This window comes from Erithacus rubecula (genome assembly GCF_903797595.1).
Source record: "Erithacus rubecula genome assembly, chromosome: 16".
In the NCBI taxonomy this organism is placed as follows: Eukaryota; Metazoa; Chordata; class Aves; order Passeriformes; family Muscicapidae; genus Erithacus; species Erithacus rubecula.
This window is the reverse complement of record NC_136668.1, coordinates 14,165,482-14,185,978: the sequence shown is the minus strand read 5'-3', so window position 1 is coordinate 14,185,978 and position 20,497 is coordinate 14,165,482. Positions and strand designations below refer to the sequence as shown.

At 42.7% G+C, this 20,497-nt stretch overlaps 1 protein-coding gene across 4 annotated transcripts in view; it reads left to right on the top strand.

Annotated features, from left to right (window-relative positions):
* The window catches only part of RNF145 (ring finger protein 145), a 45,106-nt gene extending 25,317 nt beyond the window's left edge, over positions 1-19,789 (top strand). For all 4 annotated transcript variants that reach the window (XM_079319443.1, XM_079319444.1, XM_079319445.1 and 1 more), the window contains 8 exons: positions 1,222-1,313; positions 6,112-6,347; positions 9,777-9,952; positions 12,554-12,694; positions 13,729-13,911; positions 15,518-15,665; positions 16,336-16,692; positions 18,187-19,789. In XM_079319443.1, the coding sequence (XP_079175569.1) occupies positions 1,222-1,313; positions 6,112-6,347; positions 9,777-9,952; positions 12,554-12,694; positions 13,729-13,911; positions 15,518-15,665; positions 16,336-16,692; positions 18,187-18,615 (1,762 nt within the window). In that variant the 3' untranslated portion in view covers positions 18,616-19,789. The remainder of the gene's footprint in view (positions 1-1,221; positions 1,314-6,111; positions 6,348-9,776; positions 9,953-12,553; positions 12,695-13,728; positions 13,912-15,517; positions 15,666-16,335; positions 16,693-18,186) is intronic.
* The last annotated feature ends 708 nt before the right edge of the window (positions 19,790-20,497 follow it).

Here is a 20,497-nt window from a genome sequence, read left to right as displayed (position 1 = left end):
TCCAGTCCTGTTTTGCTGTGCTTTGTCTACATCTGTTCCCAGGAAGTGTGGCTTGCCTCACTGATAAAAATAAACATGGAATAACTGAATTGCCCCTGGAGCAAACAGACTCTGTGAGCTCCATGCAGGGTCAGACCAGTGTCTGTCTGGCATTCCTGAGATGTGATGCAGGTAGATGTGAATCCTGGACAGGATCACAGAAACAAACACAGGGTTTTTGTGCTGCTGATACAGGAGCTGGGGGTGCCCTGCAGTGGAGCAGGAAGGGTCACAGGGAATGGCAGAAAAATGGGCTGGGGATCTGGATGTGGAAGGTCAGGAGTATTGCCTGGTGTCTGATGGCAGGGGATTAAGGAGCTAGTGCAGAGTTCCTGCTGTGCTGGTCCAGGATCAGCTTCTGAAGGTGTGAAATGCCTGCTCTTAGTGTGAGGTTTATATTTGACTTCTGTTGATGTGTTAACCTACCCGATGGCAGAGCCAATGGATGACCAGCAACAGCAGAAAACTGCCCAGGGTCCTCAGATTCTTACCTTGCACTTTGGTTGCCAGAGCCCACCTTCCAGACCACCTTTTCTGAGGGGAATTACAGATTTTCAGGCTCTCTTGCTGTGTCTCTCAATAGTGTTTTACCAGTTTGTGGGTATCTGGTAGGAAAGAACTAAACTTCTAAATTGTGTTGGACAAAGGGGTGATGAAGCAACTCTCTTCCTGACTCTAAGTCCAAGGCTGTTACTTTTCCTTCATACTTATTTTTTAACTGAATGTTAAGAACTCCTTAAGTGCAGAATACTATAAACATTAAATTGGAAGCTCTCTCTGTCAAGCTCTTAAATTTTTTTTTCCCACGTTGCTGGTGGGAAAAGAAATTACTGTTAGGAAGAAAAACACTTAATAAGGATACTTAAAAATGGAATGGTGCTTAAGAGGCTTTGTCAATAAGCAGTTTTGAGGCCATGCTCTGAAGAACAGCTTAGATGTCCCAAAGGATTTTTACAGCTCTACCAGTGAGTCTAATTACAGATAATTCTGCTCTCCCTTAAGTCATGCCTCAGTTGGATCCTTCCATCAGCATGGCTGCTGGAACACTGGTGTTAATATTCTTTTTGCAATTTAGTTAATTGGCTGTGACGTACACTGAAGTTGCATATATGTGGAATGAATAAATTGCTTTTTTGTCTGAATCAGATGGATGATAATAGTTTGTGGCTTTGTGTTTTTTAGGGATTATGTGAGGAGTGAATTGGAATCAGGCTATGAAGGACCAATGTACTTGGAGCCTCTCTCTATGAACCGTTTCATGACTGCTTTAGTAGGTAAGTGCTTTAAATAATTGAGAGGAGAGAGCTCTCATTCTCTTCAATGGAACCTCTGCATGTTTTACCTCCTGGTTTCAAATCTCCTTTATTACTTCAACTTGTTGTGATTCTTATTAATATGCAAGAGGCATGGGAGGATAGCTGTATCCTTGCCTGGCTTTTTCTATGCCACTGATTTACCAATACCCCATACTTGCAGCTCTGAAATATTTTCCAGATCTGTTTGTTATGCTCTCCTCAGTTATTCTCAGACTATGCAGTCTGATTCAGAACAACTGGAATGTCTATAATAACCTTTATGTGGAAAGTACTGTAGAAATTTCAATAGTTATGTGCATTTGTAGTGTTTTTGTCAGTTCAGGTGTTGTGTACATTAATTCTTTATTGGCTTCATAGCTAAACACTGTCATTCTCTTACAAAATTGGTGAAATACACTGGTGGGTATGTGCATGGGACTATAGGCTGCTGGTTTTTTTACAGAGTCCTAAGGATACTCATAATTAAAGTGTTAAGGAATAACAAGTCAAACACATTTAAATTGTTTGATTAATGGCAGAGATTACTTCCCTAACTAAAAATTCCAAATAAATTGTGAAGAATTGGACTTCCAGAGTGCTTCCTTACCCTTTGAACTTTGACTGGAAGAGAATAAATTCAGTGTTAAGGTTGCTGCACCAAACCATATGTTCTCCTGAGAGGATACTGGAATACACATACACACCATGTGTATTTTAAAATGAAGCCTGAGATAAGCTTGGAAGAAAAATCCTTAATTCCTTTCACTAAGATCTATGGTTTTCATCAGATTATTGACAGATTTAGTCAGCCATGTACTACTGTTGGCAAAACTCAGCTGCTTTCTGTTTACTTGCAGCTGCTACTGGCAGATAAAAATGGGTTTACTACTTTACAGTATGTTAGGTCTGACAGATTTTACCCATCTCCTGTTTGCCTGCATCCTTACTTTCATTTGTGGCATTTGTCTGTGATTTTAATATTTTTAATAGAAGTAAACTGGTAGTTTTCAAGGAAAGATTATTTAGATATCATTTCCTCTCTCTTCTGAATGTCTAGATACATTTTCCTGTCTCATCAAATGACACCAAAGTACAGCTAAAGCTTTGGCATGTTTTTTATGAGAAAATGTTTGTAATTAGTCCTTTGAATCTCTCCCAGGTGCAATGCAGGGTTCCATGGGAAGGCAGAATCCCTCAAAGAGCTTCACAAAGCCTCATGCAGGCCTGGGCAGGAAGAGATCAGGAGGCATTGTGTCATTCAACAACACTTAAAAACTAAACTGAGAGTCTAACTCTGCATGCTGCATCTAGGTTTTAATAGGGACTAAAAACAAGTGAGAAAAAGTAAATGGTTTTATTCAATACAGTTTTGGGTTGTAGTGAGTATCAGAGTGTCCCCTTATTGTAATTGTGTTTCAAAAATAGGTGTTTGTGACTGTACTACCAAATGTGCATGTGTTAACATATTTAATATCCCCGTTCTTATTTTCCTTATTCTTCCAAAGCCAACTGAAAATGTAATTTTGGTCTTGATGACAAGCAGTCCTCTTTGGGGAAGACTTGTGAAAGTGGTCTATGAGGCTTGACAGTGTTTTGTATAAATATGTTTTCTCAGATTTGTTGTATACAAGGGTGTTTATTCAGTGGAGTCTGAGGAATGCACAGCACTGAGTGGTGTCATCTTCACAGCAAAATGAATGTACAGGTGCTTTGCTCCATCTTTTTCTCACACATTCTGACAGGGTGTTGTGCTGCAGCACTGCTGACAGGCACCAAAGCAGGTGCATGAGGGAGTGGAATAAGGTGCTACTGGTACAGCTCTGGTTCCTGAAGTTCTGATCAGAATTAAGGGAATGATGTACAGTATCAGTTGGTTCACAAACAGCCTTTGTTTTATTCATTAATACTTTCTGAATGAGATCTCACAGTCATTTCTTTCCAGCATTTAACTCAGTGTGATGACTACTGTCTAGGGATGATAATGTGTTCCTAAGTGCTGGATGGAAGAAATAAATGTCTTTGGAGATGGCCCCTTGTTTGAGTGAGCCACTTCAGGGGCACATTGCTTGTGACCTTTCCAAAGCTGCTTGTGGTTTTGCAATGATGCTACTGGGAAGACTTGCTCATTCTTATGGGACAGTAGTGGGATTTTATATTAACTTTAGGATAGCATGTTTTTGAGCAAGTCACTGATGTAGCCAGGGAGTTTGTTAACATCAGCTTTCTAAAACTGTGAATGAAATAAAGATGCTTCTCTACTCCAAGGGGCTTGTACAGTGGCATGTCAGCTTTCTTGTTGAACATTTTCCATTAGCTTATGAGCTGAGAGGCTCTGGATACCTGTCAGCAATGTTTAATGTATCTGTGGAGGTTAGGGGAAGGGAAAGGAATGGGCAGGAAGTTCACACAATGGATTTCTTCCTTATTGCCTCATTCCCTAGCAGAGGACCCTGGATGGTGTCTTCCAGAGGTGTTGCAGCTGTTGGGCTCATTAGCTGTGTCTGTCAGTTTTCAGACCACAGCACTTCAGTTTACAGGGTTCAAACACTCACCTGGATTTGATAGTCATAGCAGATCCTTAAGTGTTAAAGTGTTTGATGTGGGGTTATTTGCTCTGGCTGATCCTGCTGTGTGATGATAGTGACTGATGCTGTGCAGCCCCACCTGCAGATGAAGTGTGATTTACTGCACAGAGGGATTGGCTGTCCTGAGCTAAGGTGCTGCTACCTCAGTTTAAAATAGGTAGTACCATCACTCAAAGCTCCATTGGAGACATTCATGCCTTTCCTGTAGGGGTTGAGAATTGACAAGGTGCACACTTCAGGGAGGAGATTGGAGCCCCCAGAGAAAATGCTCCATGTATTTCCTTTGATGGTGTGTATTATTCTCCTTCCCTTGACAAGTGACTTTTGATCAGTGATTAAATTAAAAGGGTGGGAGGGCCAGAGTTGAGCAGGGATGAGCTGCACACTCTGCACATGGCTGTTGGAGAAAAGCAGGTGCTGTTTGCTGAGACTGAACTCAGAGGCTCTAATTTGTGATGGGAGAGCTCCAGAGTCATCCCAGAGAGCACTGGATTGTTTCATGTGATATTGTTGCAGTATTTGATTTCAGATGACGACTCTTATTAAATCCTGAAGAACACATTGGATGCTGGTGTTTGTGCCCCTTTGTGTGTGAAGCTGAGTTGCCTTAGTTACCATGAGTTGCAGAAATCCTCACAAGCTGCCTGCCAGGCTCCTGAATATGACAGCACAGCAGTGTGCTGGTGGTGTCTTAAATAGGGTTGTAGCAACGTGTGTGTGGGCAGAGAACAACAAAGCAGAGGGAGAATGCTTCAGAGCTGGAGTCTGCTGAACGTCTGAAGAGATGAGTGGAGTAACTTTCTCTGAGGCTCAGAAGACCCAGTGTGCTGATAGTGCCTTGCTGAGAGCAAGGGTGCTTGTTCTGCAGTGACATCTGCTAATTCAGAAATACATCTATCAAATTGACAGTAGGAATTTAGCTTGAAAGGGGGCAGCCTGAAGGAGGGAGAACTTTGTATGCTTAAGTAGTAGAGATTGGAGATGGCTTTCAGCTCAGTTGCAGTTATTTTGAAAGCAGAAGTCCTGCCCTAGGTAGGGAAGCGTGGCAGAATGAAAGCAAAACCCTGGTACTGCTGTTTCTCCTCTCACAGCTTCCCTCCCTAGCCCATCCAGAAGGGCTTTCAAGGTCAGTGAGCTTATGTGAGCACATGGAGTTCATGCTGACCTAGAGATGCTTTGCCTTGGTCTGGTTTCTCTCTTTTCCTAAGGCCAGCTCCTGGTTTCAGGGGAGTTGCAAAAGGCAAACATTATGGAGGGGGTTCCAAACCAGGGCATTAGCACTTGAATTTAGTACCATGCATTTGGATATAAATTAGCATAGATTGTGAACAAGGGCCTGTTTTCAAATAATATGCTGTAAGTGTCTTCTTTACTGCAAAATGACGAGCAAGGATTTTTCTTATCAGGCAATTGCCCCATTCAGTTTTCTCTGGGATCAAGGGTACAGCTTCAGTGTCTGGGATGGGAGCAGTTATACTGAAGGTGGTCTTAGTATTTTAGAAATAGCACCCTCCAAATCTGTGAGTGTTTGGGGGAGATGTGCTCATGCTTGTGTCCCCACCAGCTATTACAGAGAATTTAGTTGTTAATTATTTGTCACTTGCAAGCTCCGGTGATCATTCTGAGCAACTGCCTCAGGGCATTATGAAATTATTGAAGTCTCAGCTGCTGACCTGGCTGTTCTCCTGTTGCTGTTCTTGGCCAGTAATTCCTCTTGACAGTGTAAATATTGTTGCTCTAAAAGCCATTTGGGACCTCTGATTGCTTTTTTTGTGTAGGTCAGGATGAAATAGTGTAGCTGGGCTTCAGAAAAGCTGCTGTGTGTACAGATACTGATGGGATTTCAGCTGAGCTGGGGCTGGTGAGGAAAAAGAGGGCTGGCTTGTTGGGTTATCCTCTGTATAATTTATTCCTGGGGCTTTACTAATCTGCTTCTGCATGTGTTTTGGGTTTACAGCTCGCTAATCTGGGAAGTGAAAACATTCACTGGGCACACTTTGAAAAGGGTAACTTTAGTGACCCAGCAAAAACACGGAGAGGAGCCTGGTTTCATAACAGAGACGTCCTAGTTAGAACCATCATAATATGCTGGATGTTGATAACGGTGTTCTGGAGAGATAACGCATTAAAAATGGGCTTTTTCCTGAAGGGGATAATCAGCTTGGTTCTGAAGTGCTGTGTCGCGTTTCCAGGGCAGCTGGTGGTGTGCACGCTCTGCTCCTGCGTCATGAAGACCAAGCAGATCTGGCTCTTCTCGGCGCACATGCTCCCTCTGCTGGCTCGCCTCTGCCTCGTCCCGCTCGAGACCATCGTCATCATCAATAAATTCGCCATGATTTTCACCGGCTTGGAAGTTCTCTACTTCCTGGCATCGAATCTGCTGGTGCCCTATAACTTGGCGAAGTCTGCGTACAGGGAGCTTGTCCAGGTAAGGTGGTGGATGTAAACATTCTGCTTTCTCAGCCTTTTATGCAGGAAATAAGTTAAAAATAAAACACTTTAGCTGTCTTCTATGCACCTCTGTTTGTGTGCTAACTCATCCTTTCTTAGCCAACTGAATAAGCTCCTATCCATAGCATCTTCTTGCTTTAATTTATGGTGCTGTGGATGGGTGAGCAGTTAAGATATCAGCCTGAATTATGCTGCTGGCCTGCTGAGCATGGACACTTGGCTTAGTCCTTCCCAAATCCAGTCTAAAAGACAAGATTGTGTCAGAGTGGAATTTATTTACAGCCTTATTAAGTAAGGAAGTTAATCCCTGGGCATTCATTGTAGTAGCTGTTCATTTCAAGAAATGCTTTCTGTATGAAAAGTGTCTGTAATTATAGAAGTGTTAAATTGGGAGTGACACTGAAACTGATTTTGACTCTAATAACCACTAACTTAGTGATTTGTAACTTGCACAGTGATTTGAGAAGTCTGTAGTGTTTTCTTTAGAGCAGCAGCATTACTGAGACCTTGAACACTGATCTGACCTGTCCATTTTCTTAATGCTTTGATATCTGATACATGTTTCATTCAAAAGACACTTTTTCAGTGGAACAGAAACATCTAATTTCCTGTTTCTTTATATAAAATATATTTTTATATATACATTATATATATACACATTGCTTCTATATACTTCAATATGCAAAGATCAATGTTTGCTTGGCTTTTGACTGAACCACTGTTTCAGCTCTCTCCACTGCCTGGATTTTTTTTAAAACCAAGCTGCTGGGTTTTTTTGCCTTCAAAATGCTCCTCAATCCAGAAGCAGCCTGAAAACAAACTTGTTAAGCTCTTTCAAAACCTTCTTTAAAGCTCTTATTTGCTGTCATATCTGTCATACACAAACAAAAACTTGGCAGCAGGAGGTGTGTGCTGTGCCAAGGTCTCAGCCTGTCATGTTGATCATTGGTGTCTGGTTATTTATTTTGTATGTAGTTGGTCTTTAGAGCAGGATTATGCTTCTGTGTTTGTACAGCACCTACCATAGGTCTGACCTTGTCCATGGAATCACAGATTTGTTTAGGTTGGAAATGAACTCTGAGATCAAGTGCAACCACTTAAACAAGTCCCTTAGTGCCACATTTATCTATCTTTTAAATCCCTCCACCACTGCCCTGGGCAGCTTCTTCTAATGCCTGCCACCCTCTCAGTGAAGAAATTTTTCCTAATATCCTTGGCTTGTAGATTTGCTGATTTAAAAATGGATTTGGGAGCTGATTGGCAAATATCAATATCCTGTTTTCTAGTGAGAATAGAAATATACTTACTGTGCAGGAGTGGCAACATTTGGGATAAGACAGTTGCACATCTGTACAGCTCAGAGCCTTGCAAAAGGTTGGAATGAGCACTTCCATTTTCTATGTACATTAATGGATGCAGTTTGGCTCCCTGAAGTCAAATTCAGATTAGATGTGGATTTGAGACCTGTATCTGTTTTTTATCAGATACTTGTGTTTAAAACACTTCAACATCTTAACAAATGCTGTAGTTGCAAATACATTCCAGGTTGAAGGGGAAAAATAGTTGTTTCTTGCTGATTTTTTTGTTTGTCAGAATTGAGTTCTAAATATTGATATTACCCAAGCCTCTTCCTCATCTCTGAAATTGTCTCCCCCTTGCCCCATTCCAGTATTTCAAGTCTTTCCATGCCAGGCTTTATTACAGTAATCATGAGGAAGCATTGCTTGTATTCCTGGGCTTTGGACACTGATCATACTCTTTCTCCTGGCTTTTTATGCAGAGGGAATAGAATGTTTTTCCCTTGGGAACACAGAAAAAAAAAAGGCAGAAAATTTGTAATATGGCACTGGATTTATAAGACTGTTGGATGCTGCTTTTCTAAATATATGTAATAGAGTTGCAATGAATAGTTGTAAGTGGTTTTCACATTGTACTGGCTAAACCCAGGATTTTTGGTTTTTAAGAGCTTGCTGCTCTTTTCTTGTGTTCCTGGCACAGCAGAAAAAACATCAGCTCATTGTGTGTTCATGTGACTGGTTGCAACTCTGCCTCAAATCAAGCCTGGATGTGTATTCCAGAGGAGGCTATTGCCATTCCAACTGGAATATTTTTGTGCTTGTATTTCCATTGCTATAACTGAGCAGTTGTTGGTTTTCAGTGTTGGCCTGGTGTTTACACACAAATCCAGCTCTTTCAGCCTGGATTTGATATCAGTGTCAAAACTTAGTGAATATTGGGATGTTAAACACCAGGAGGGTTTCCTGAAAGACCTAATGGTTAGAGCAGCTCAGTTTTTTGTGTTTGTGTGTCTGTCAGGCTGTGCCCAGTGGTGTAATGTAAAAGCAGGCCCAGAACCTTGGCTGCCTGCTTGTAGCAGAAGATGCCAGAAATGTCTCAGCATTATGAATCTGCATTTTTGGTGTGGCATGACCCTTTTCCAACATGGTGGAGCACTGTGCCAGGAGCTGCACAGGATTGCTTGCCTGCTCCCAGGCCAGGGGAGCCTCCTGAAGGCAGAGACACTTCCTTGACAAGTCTGTGAGCAGAGCAGGAGCTTGGCACTGTGTCCTGCCAGCAGCATATTGCTTGTCCATCAGCCCCAGTGCTGCAGCAGGTCCCTTATGCTTGTCAGCTTTGTTAACATATTTGAAAATTTCCTTGCCATGATGGCTTTTATGTCATTGTGGGAAGCAGGTCATGAGGAATTAGTAGTTATGAGCAGTTTCCTTTTGGCATAAGTCCAGCTGTATGAAGTTCCAGCTTCTTGCAAATGGTTGTAACTTAGTCTTTGCAATGCAAAGGAAGTACTTTGAGCTTCAGAGTCTTCTCTCTTTAGAGTTTTAAGCGTGAATTTCAAAACACTTGGTGGATTAAGTATGTGATCCTTTTGAGATACTTAAGCATAAAATGTGGGAGGTTTAAAGTTTTTCCTTAAGAACAGATCAACAAAGTAGATTTACTACTTTTTTTTTTTAATGGTATGACTCATTTCAGTGTCTAATGTGTGCAGTGAGTTGTCAATAGCTACAGAGAAAACAACATTGCTGTGACTTACAGTGGGCAAGAGGATCTGAGGGGCTGGCATGACCCAGAGCCACATGTCCTCACTCCTGTAGCTGTGAGGGGCTGCAGGGAGCAGCTCCAAGCCAGGTGTTTGTAGGAAGGGACAGTGAGGGTTTGCTGCTGGAGTCAGGTACTTCTGCCTCCTGCCAGACAGGCTGGAGATATGTCACTGCTGAACCTGAGCTCTGCCTTTGTCAAACTGTACTTTGATATAACTCCTCTCTCCCTGTGGGATTGCTGATGTCATGTGGAGTATCCTTGCCTTCCTTGTGACTGTATTTCCTTTTGTTATCAAATGCCAAGTGCTGTGACTCAATAACAGATTTCCTTTTTGTCTTCCCAGGTGGTGGAGGTGTATGGGCTCCTGGCACTGGGAATGTCTCTGTGGAACCAGCTGGTGGTCCCTGTGCTTTTCATGGTGTTTTGGCTTGTCTTATTTGCTCTTCAGATCTATTCCTATTTCAGTACACGGGACCAGCCTGCCTCCAGAGAGAGGCTCCTCTTCCTCTTCTTGACCAGGTAATTCAGGAGCCTGCAGACAGTTGGTTTTTTTGTTTGAACTGTTTTCTGAAATGAGTGTCTGTGCTCTTTTAGAGATAAGATCAGATGTGGATATTTGCTTTATTGTACTTGGATACCCAACAAATATTTGTCCTTATTGCAGTGCCCATGCATATAAACCCTGTTAATCTTGTCCTGCAAAGGCATGGATCCCATTCAGAGCACACATTAATAGAACTGTGGAGAGCTCCCAAAGAAAGCAAAATACTCCTTTGAGGAAGGAGTAGCCATAATTAGAGGTTTAGCCCAGAAATTGTTTTCAGTGTATAAATTGGTTTTAAGTCTGAGATATTTCAGCTGAAGTTCAGTCCATCTGGTATCTTATTCAGGACTGTGTTGCTTTCTGAGCCTTGGATGTCTTGCTTCATCATTTTAGTGTGGGACACATTCTTGAGTTCATCCAAGCAGCCAAAGCACCCAACTCACAGAGCAGCTTTTGAGCCCAGTGGTTAATGTGGCAGAGCTGTAAAGATCAGAAAGATACTGGATTTGTTAAAACAGAAAAAGTTTTATAGGCCATAAAATTTTATGAAGTTTAAAGGGTGTAAGATAAAGGATGGAGGTCTCTGTTGGTGCTGTTACTGAAAGGCAGCATTTGAGGGATTCTCCTGGCTGACCCTACGTGCCTTTTTCAGCTGTTTGTACATACAGAGGGAGCAGGAATGCAGGGCACAGAGCAGCTGGGTGTGCTGCAGAGGCTGGGTTAGACACATCAGGTACAGTGCCTTAGTGGGATGGGGAAAAGAGGGGGAAGAGTTGTCTAAACACAGCCAGCAAGCACAGAACACAGTCTTTAGGGATCATACATCATTAGTTCTGCTGTTTGATTAGTAACTTAGTCATCACTACAGTTTTCCAATCAGACTTTCCAGTTGCTGGGCTTTTTCTTGCCTTGCTGTATCTGTCTATGGTGCCATCCTGTAAGCTGTCAAAATTAATTATCATTGAGGAGAAATGCCAAGGATTTTTACTGCATATAGTATTTAAATTGCTTATGGTGTCACCCTGCATTATGCAGAAGCACTGACTGTGTTACCTGCTTGTTAACTAAACCACTGGGGTCTGAAATTTTTCTTCCTGTTCATTTCTTGTTCCTCTCCAAGTCTTTTCCATGGGTTTGTGCTGTGATTTTTGAGAAGCCATGAAGAGTTCAGCTCTTTGGGACAATTTATAAGCTTATTCTTGACACATAAACATAGTAAAGCTTCCCAGGCATCTCTTGAGCTCATAAGCTCCTCTGGGACCCTTGCATAGTAGATCAAGTTTAAGAAGAGTCCTAACATTTCTCTGACAAAATAGCAGAAAAATCAGGATTCTTGATTATTGATAATTTATTTTGAAACAAAACTTAGAGTTCCTCAAACTGCTTGAAATACTGTTTCTCACTATCTTGTACAGCAGGAACATCAAAAAGCTTTTTCAGCCCCCCTTGGCTTGGTAAACAGGCAGAGTTGGAAGGCCAACCAGAAGTACTGTAAATAGTATATGTAAACACATCAACATTTTCTGCAGTGAATTGCTTTCAAAGGATATTTCAGGTTTAAGTAGTCATTAAAAGAGACAAAGTAAATGTCTCTTGGATGAGCTTTGTTTATTTTTGAAGCATGTGCTTTCTCGAAATGCTTTTTTCAGAGCCCTGGACTGCTTCACTCATCACTCAGCTAATTAGCAAGACATGGTTTTGACCATGGCAATTTCTCTCTCAATGCTACTGTCCTGAGAAACAAATGAAGATTTATTTTTTTTTAATGAATGTGTCAGTGTTGTACCTTGGATTATGCATATGAGTATTTCCAGATGTGTAACCAACCCCTGGCTGACAGCTGATTCTTCATCTTTACCTGGCATTGGCAGTGCTGTGTTTCCAAACCCAAAGCACATTCTGGGGCTTTGGCTGCTTCAAATACCACAGTAAACAGAGGTCAGTAGAAGAGCAGCCTGAAAGTGGGTGATGGAGCTGTCAGATGAAGTCTGGGACTTAGCTGTAACAAAAGAGAGGAAGGAACCAGCTGAAGGAGAATCTCTGCTGTCTTTTTCTGCTGCTTCAGGCTCAGCCATTCCAAAGACAGGCTTTGCCCACCTGGCCCTGGTGGGGATGCTCCCAAAAAGTCCCAGTCTCCCAAGTTCTATTAGTTTGATGTTGATGTGTATTATTATGGATAAGAGGAGAACATGCCTTATGAATCCATCTGCTTTAAGCTGCTCTTTGTGGTGCTGGGTGAAATTCCAGGGAGTGCCTTCAGTGAGGAGGCTGTGGGCTCCCTGTGGCTCTGAGCAGCAGCAGGACACTGCCACCCCGTGCCGAGGGACTGTCACAGCACAGCCCTGCCACTCGGGGAGCTGCGAGGAACTTATGTCTGGGAAAGAAGTAACAAAACCCATCTCATCTCTTTTTTCTATTGAAAGACTTAATGGCAGTGTAGAACTTCCAACGTTTTCATTAAACCACTCCAGTTTTGCTTTTGCACAGTTAACAGGACAAGAGGAGAGCTCACCATGTTGTTCTTAACTGATCAACCTTTTTTTTTTTTTTGTCTCTTTTTCTGTCTCTCCTGGCAGTATTGCCGAATGCTGTAGCACTCCATACTCACTGCTGGGATTGGTTTTCACAGTCTCTTTTGTGGCTTTGGGAGTTCTGACTCTCTGCAAGTTTTACTTGCAGGGTTACCGAGCATTCATGAACGATCCTGCTATGAACAGGTAAGTGCCTCGTTGTCCCTTGAAAAGAAACAGATAAAAAGGTGATTTATATAAAAATACAGGGGTGGCATTGCTGTGTTTTGACTCTTGACCTTTTGATAGGTTTTTTGTATGCCAGTCTGTGTGTTCATTGAAGAGATTTGAGGTGAAAATACTTGTTACAGACTTCTTGGGAAATGGTTCATTTCTGCACAAATTCAGTGCTCTTACTTGGGATTTACAATTGCTTTTATTTTCATGAGTCACTGAAAAATTTTTACATGCTTGCATAATATAAACACTTCTTATTTTCATTTCCTCATCTCCCCTCTAATCACGTATGAAACATTACTAATCTGTGAGGTTTAAAACACAGCATTGTATGGATTACTTGTAAATTGTTATGGGAAATAGCCAAAATGCTTTTTCTCAGGCTTGTCTCAACTTGTCTAATATGAAGTTGGGATCCTGACACTACCTTTCCTGTTACTCCAGCCCATAACTCTATACTGAGTTGAGATCATTTGCAAAAGAATGTTTTATGTTTAGGATCCCAAGATGTGGAAGCAAAAAGGGTATAAATTGGGGCTGCATAAGAGTAGTGCATATAAAAACATCTTTTGGTGAAGCATGTGCTTTATTGCATCAAATAGTTGTGGTGAGGGATTAAAGTCACTCTGAGGTTCCAAGACAGAAGGAAGTGGACAGCTGTATTTGGTTTGGGTACAGGGGGAGTAAACTGAAAAATGGCAAAATTGGTAATTTGCCCAAACTGGGTCCTTAAAATGCTTTGTACTGGGTGATGTCTGAGCTGGATGTAGCCCAAACATTTTGTTTTTCAGGAGCAAAATTTGCTGGTTCCTACGCCCAGCACTTCTGAAAACATCCCTTTCTGGTTAAAGCCTTCCAGGGACACCAGTGAAACCTAAAACCAGTGACATATGAAAGGTTGTGACAGATGCAGACAGTTTATTTCCTGGTGTTTCTAGATGTACTTTTGAACCAGCATTGAGACAGATGTGATTGTTTGTTTTTTTGACTGTGTTGATCTGCAGGGGGATGACTGAAGGAGTCACACTCCTGATCCTGGCCGTGCAGACAGGTTTGATTGAGCTCCAAGTTGTGCATCGGGCGTTCCTGCTTAGTATTATTCTTTTCATTGTGGTGGCATCCATCCTTCAGTCCATGCTGGAAATTGCTGATCCCATTGTCTTGGCATTGGGAGCCTCAAGGGACAAGTAAGAGACTGGTTTCCTAAACTGAGAGTTACTCAATGCACTTTTAGGAGGTGATAAACTAGTAATTGATGGCTTTTAGTACTTGTAAAGTTGCCTTGTGTTTTTTTTTTTTCTGTATGCAGATTTCTTTTCTAGTCCAAGTTCTCTAGTTTTGTGGTTCCAGTTAAGCAAATCCAGGACTGTGCTGTCCCCACCCACACTCCATTGTGTGGATTTGCAGAATGGTTTTTCTTAACCTCCTCTGCAGTTGGGTGGGTTTCCCTCTAAAGCAGTGATCTCACACAGCTATTGAGGCTGGGAAGTTTCTAGGAGTGACCTTGTGCTAGATATTGTAAAACCTATTTTTTTGTGATCCCAAAATGATAAAGTTTACTGGCACAAAATAAGAGGTGGAAGGTTTGCCTTAGTGTCCCACATGTTTGGATTGTGTGGGATTGTTCAGTTTTGTTTGTGTTTTGAGGAGCTGTGTTGGTGCTGTGTGGTGCTCTCACATTAATCTGTTTTATCTTCATCAATTGCATTTGTCTTTTCCCTTTCTGTAACCTGTGAGTGAAGAAATGACCAGAGAAGGTTTGTTTATGTGTAGAGTTTGTTTAGCTTAGAGGTGTTCTGCATGCAGCAAGTTAACTTCAGGGTAGAAACCGTGGGAAAGGGAGTAGAACCAGGATAGGAGCAATTGCCCAGTTTAAAACTCACTGTCCCCACAGTCTGCTTGTTTAACTCTTCTGCCAAGTCTCCCAGGGAGTTCTAAATCAGCAAGAAACAGGATAAATTCCACTTCAGCTCTCCCTTCCTCCCTTACCCCAGACACAAAGCTGCAGACCTCAAAGTCACTCTGATGTTTCTTCAGACTGTATTGAATTAATCAGTTTGTGCTGCTGTCCTGTGCCCCCCAGATACTTTTTTGTGTACCTTATCTCTGGAGCTAAGTGAGGTTAAAATACAACCTGAGGAACAAGTAGAGGTAGTATAGTAGTAAATTACTGGAGATATTCTGAAAGGCTTCACAAATGGGTGGCTGTAAAAAGATTGATGGTGTGTTAAGGTTGGGGAGGAGATTAGGAAGAAGTAGATGATGGGAGCAGAATAAGGATTGGCAGAGATAAATGTTCAGGTCCTGCTACATTTCTTCTTCTGTAAACTCTGAATTGGGGAGTGTACTTCTAAAGGCAGTAGGGTTAAATCTGGTGATGAAAAGAAGGAGCTTTGCCCAACTCATATTAGCAGAAACATGAAGAGCTGCAAGAATTATTTAATTTGGAGATCTCTTGTTTGTTTAGAGAATTGTCCAAACGGTTACACGTTTAATAATTTATTTTAATGGACTTCCATCTGTAACATTCAGTATCTCAAGTACTTATTTTGCCCATAATTTTTGTCTTTCTATTGAAAACAGCAAAGGTCAGATGAGAGGGAACTTTTCACAGTTATAGGCATGTGTGCAAGCTGAGAATGAGACTGTGCCCAAGTAAAATAGAAACTCCTTTCAACAAGCTCTAAAGCCTTGAGCAAACATCTAACGTGCCTACATCCAGCAGCCATTCTGTTCTTACTGTGACACTCCAATCTGACTGGAAAAATAAAAACCTATTGTGTTGTTTTGCAGGAGCCTGTGGAAGCACTTCCGAGCAGTCAGCCTCTGTCTGTTCCTGCTCGTGTTCCCTGCATACATGGCCTACATGATTTGTCAGTTTTTCCACATGGATTTCTGGCTGTTGATCATTATCTCCAGCAGTATTCTGACCTCTCTTCAGGTAAGAACAGCCCTGTGTAGCCCTGCCTCAGCTGTGATCCTGTTATTCTAAGGGGGAAAATACATGATGGGGAAAGAACAGGGATGAGAGAAGGGCAGAATTACAAGGGGTGGTAAAAAAATCTCTTTTTGTGTTCTGCATCTGAGGCTGAGCTGCTCCTAGGTGGGCAGAGAACCAAGGTGAATGGAAGTCTACTTCAAATTGTAAAGCCAAAAGGCTTTTGAAGGTGTGTAACTATCATAGTAAAAAGGCTTTTTCTCAGAGTACTTTTACTTAGCCTATAACTCTTTGAAAGCAAAATTACTGTTTGAAACACAGTAGTGTAAATAGAGGAAATGTTTTATACTATAAGTATTTGTTACTACTTGGATTTTTTATTATTAATTTTGTTAAATTACCTCTTAAAATGCTCAGTGCTTTTGTTAAATCAGCTCAGCTGTGTTCTGGACTCAGGAAGGTAAAGAAGGGGCAGCACTTGGGAACAAGCTTAAATACTTTACAAGAAAGAGCAACTTTCATTTGTGTTGAAGTTCAGCAGCACTCTCACTCCTTTGGGGCTTGCCCTCTGTCCAGCTCAGCAGTGTTGTGTGGACAGGGCTCAGTGGCCAGCACTGCCTGCAGCCCCAGTTGAGAGCTGAAGCTGAGCTCATGGTGCTGCCCTGTGTTCCAGGTGCTTGGGACACTCTTCATTTACGTTCTGTTCATGGTGGAGGAGTTCAGGAAGGAGCCCGTGGAGAACATGGACGATGTCATCTACTACGTGAACGGCACGTACCGGCTGCTGGAGTTCCTGGTGGCCCTGTGTGTGGTGGCCTATGGTGTCTCAGAAACCATCTTTGGAGAGTGGACTGTCATGGGCTCTGTCATCATCTTCATCCACTCCTACTACAACGTGTGGCTGCGGGCCCAGCTGGGCTGGAAGAGTTTCCTCCTTCGCAGAGATGCTGTGAATAAGATAAAATCTCTGCCCGTGGCCACCAAGGAGCAGCTGGAGCAGCACAATGACATCTGTGCCATCTGCTACCAGGTAGGAATGGAAGTGTCAGAGGATTGGCTTGAGTTGAAATACCCCCAGACTAAGTTCAGTCTTCAGCTAATAAAATAAGTGACTTGAAATACGTGTAATTATTAATATTGTGCTCACTAAGTTACTGGAATCACCTGGTTTTCGGCTTTGTGCACGTTAATTTGGAGTGCTGTTCCTAATTCTTAGGAATGAAGAATGAATGGATGTGCTGAAACAGCCTTTTTTTTTTTTTTTTTTTTTTTTTTCCCTCCAGTTATGCAGCAAGCTCTGTTCTTAAGCTGCCTTGACTCCTCTCATGTTTGGGTTGAGCTGGTCACAGCAGTAGCAGCAAACGTGCTTTTTCTTCAGTACTGGAGGATTTTGTTAGAGAAAGACAACATGTTCTTGGTGGCTGATTTGTTACTATTCTGTAGGAGCAGCTCAGTCTCTACAGACGCTGCTGCTTCATGGGCAGTGTCAGTTTTGTAGCAGAAACCTAATTATCAAAAGGTTAAGGGTCTTGCTAACATGAGCCAGCAGATGTAAAAACCTTAAGCATTAATGCTGAAAGTAATATCTTTATTACATTGTAGCTCTAAAGTCTCTTGGTCTTGAATAGAAATTGTAGTTGTGTGACAGTGAAAGAATCACCCTAACATTAGCAATGTGCATGTAAGAGTGGGATTGGATTGGCTCCAAACTTGATACAAATTCTTTGAGGAGTAAAACTGCCAGATTGAATGACAGTGTTCAAAACACCAGACTAGTATTATGTGGGTCTCAGTTGGCAGAGTTCATGGTGTCACTTCATTTTTGGTGGTGTTACATGTTGTATCTGTCATTGTGCTGGTTTGACTTACACGATTGCTTCTTGAGCCAGCCAGTCCTGTGATTCTCATCCTGAAAAGGTCATGTTTAATAATAACTTACAAAGGGGTTTTGCCTCATTTTTAATGCCTGTAATAAAGAAAGCAAAACCTGGCCTGTATTTGAATTATGTAGCAGAGAATCAAAAGGTTGGAAAAGACTCCAAGGCTGAGTCCAGCCTGTGGTCCCATGGCAGTGAGTGCCATGTCCAGGCCTTCCTTGGACACCTCCAGGGACAGTGACTCCACCACCTCCTTTCCAATGCCTGACAACCTTTTCTGTGAACAAATTCTCACTGAGTCCCAAAACAAACCTCCCCTGCCACAGCTTGAGGCAATTTCCTCTTGTCCTGTCACTTGATCACTGAGAGGGGACTCAGCCCACCTGGCATCCCCTCCTGTCAGGGAGTTGTGCAGAATCAGAAGGTGCCCCCTGAGCCTCCTTTTCTCCAGGTTGAGCCCCCCCAGCTCCCTCAGCTGCTCCTTGTGTGAAACATTGTGGGTGTGAAGGAAGGAACATTCTCTTCCTTGTCTGTGGAGTTCTTCTGTCTCTTCTGTGCCTGGTAAACCCATTAGATCTGTGAGGTGAGAAGAGACGAATGGGATTACAAATACTAATATATTTCCTTTTTTTTTGTGTGTCTTTCAGGATATGAAAACTGCTGTAATCACACCATGTAGCCATTTTTTTCATGCGGGTTGTCTTAAGAAATGGCTGTACGTGCAAGAAACCTGCCCTCTGTGCCACTGCCAACTGAAGAGCCCTTCACAGCTCCCAGGACTGGGACCAGAGCCAGTGCAGCAGCCAAATCCTAGTGCAGAACAAAACACCAGGCCTGGAGAGGCAGCTGAGCCTGGTGCTGAATGTGACCAGAGGCCAAGTGTGCAGGACAGCCCGAGCGGGGCCCACGATGGACACGAGAGCCCCGAGGCCTCTGCCCAGCCAGGGGGGTCTCACAGCGTGGGCAGTGACACGAGCCCCTGTGAGGCCAGCCAGGGAGCAGCCTGTGCTGCAGAACTCACTGCAGCCCCACAGGGGTGCCCTGCTCCAGACCTGAGGCTTTGTGTCCAGCTCTGAGGCTACAGAGGATGTGACGGGGCAACAAACACATTTCAGAGATCCACGTTTGACTCAGAAGAAAACCAATCCTTCCACAGCTGTGAAAGAAGTGTAGCTATTAATGCTGGTCAAAATGTAATCTCCCATGCTGATTTTTATGGGCTGCTTGGTAGTGGTAACTCCAGTGAGATGTAGAAACGACTCCAGAAGCTCTGTGAACTGTGGGCATAGGAAGGATGTCTGGGAATCAATAGCAAGAGTGTTTTCAAGATGTAGGTGAGGGCTGAGAGGAGCAAGAGGTCTGTGAGGCGTTGCCAGAGGGGCAGGAGGCTGGTTTTGGTCGGGGAGGGGAGTTGCACAGAGCCATGTCCCAGGCCCTGAGGGGCGAACGGGCTGCGAGATGCCGGTCCCTGGCAGATGGGCAGCTTTGGCTGCTGACATTTTTCATGGCACAGAAGCAAAAATCAAAGATGGAACAGCAGTGATTGTTCCAGGAGATGGAAGCACTCTTTAATACGTTGTGTGTATGCTTTGGGTGTTCTTGGGGCAGTTGCATTTGAATTCATGTAATCTATAGTGACTCTTGACTTTTATGACAGAGTCGTCAATATTTTGATGTATATGAAACTTTTGCTCATAATGGGCACAGTGTGGGCTGCATGAAGTAAACTAAAGCTCTCATGAACACTTTGCCTCTGCAGGAGGAAAGTGGGATGAGTTTTAGGGCACGGATAGAGGCCTTGCAGGACTGTGCTGTGTAATGTTTAACCCTTGCAGCTGAATTAAAGCAGTATTAAACTCTGGCGATATTTGCACTTTGGGAATGAGTACATTACTGTGTATGATCAGCCTCCGCAAATGCCACTTTTAAAAGCTGTTAATAGGTTTGCACCTTTTTTTCTTTGACAAGGACATGTCCATACTTAAATTTTTACATTCATCATGGCTTCAAGTAGAACAAGGGATTGGGGTGGGGAAATAGGTGGGAGTAGGGGGCAGGCAATTTTTTTATGTGAATTTTGATATGAAGAGAAATTAGTCACTTATTTATACGATAGGCTTGACTCAAGTGTTTTTCAAAGTCGGTATTCCTAATGTGAAATGTGATACTATTTTATTTTTAGTAGTAAATTTGGATGTAGACTGACAGACATAGCTGAATGTCTTAATAAATTACATTTGAAGATTTTTATACCTGGTGATGTGGTTTTTGCTGGAATTGCACAAGTACATGTTGAGAGGCTCGAGTAACAGCTCTCCTGTTCCCCCTGATGAGTGAAACTCCCCATGCCTGTGTTCTCCCCCATTTCTGTTTCAGTGCTCTCTGTCCTGCTGGTACCTCCTGCCCTCCCCTGTTCTCATCACCAGATCTTGGCCAAGGCAGAACTCAAAGGCACATTTGCTCCTGGAGGCTGTGCCTGCTGCTGAGCCCCAAACCAACCCCAAATCCATTTCCTTCCCCCTGACAGGATGGGAGCATCAGTCACACCACCTTCTGATTCTGTATCTCAATTTTGTTTTCTTGTTTATTAACCAGAAATTTGGATTCATCATGTGCTTTCACTAATCATCCCAAAACTTTTATTAGCAGCTTGGTGTGTTTGGGGAGGAGGGAAAAAAAGTTGAGAATATTTTCTTGAATTTCTATTTTCTCCTGTGAATCCATGGTCTGGATCATTCTCTTGCATGCCTGCATTTCTGTGGAACTGAAACTTTTCTCAAAAGGGTGTTTTGTCCATGCCCAGCTTTCCATCTATATAATTTAGGCTGTTTCCATTCTCACCACACTTTATAAGTCTGTGGAGTCAGGAAATGAGGATTTTCTGGACAGGGCTGTTACAGGATGCTCCTTGGTATGGTGGGAAAAAGGCTTTCCCTCAATTCACAGAATGTGTTTGAA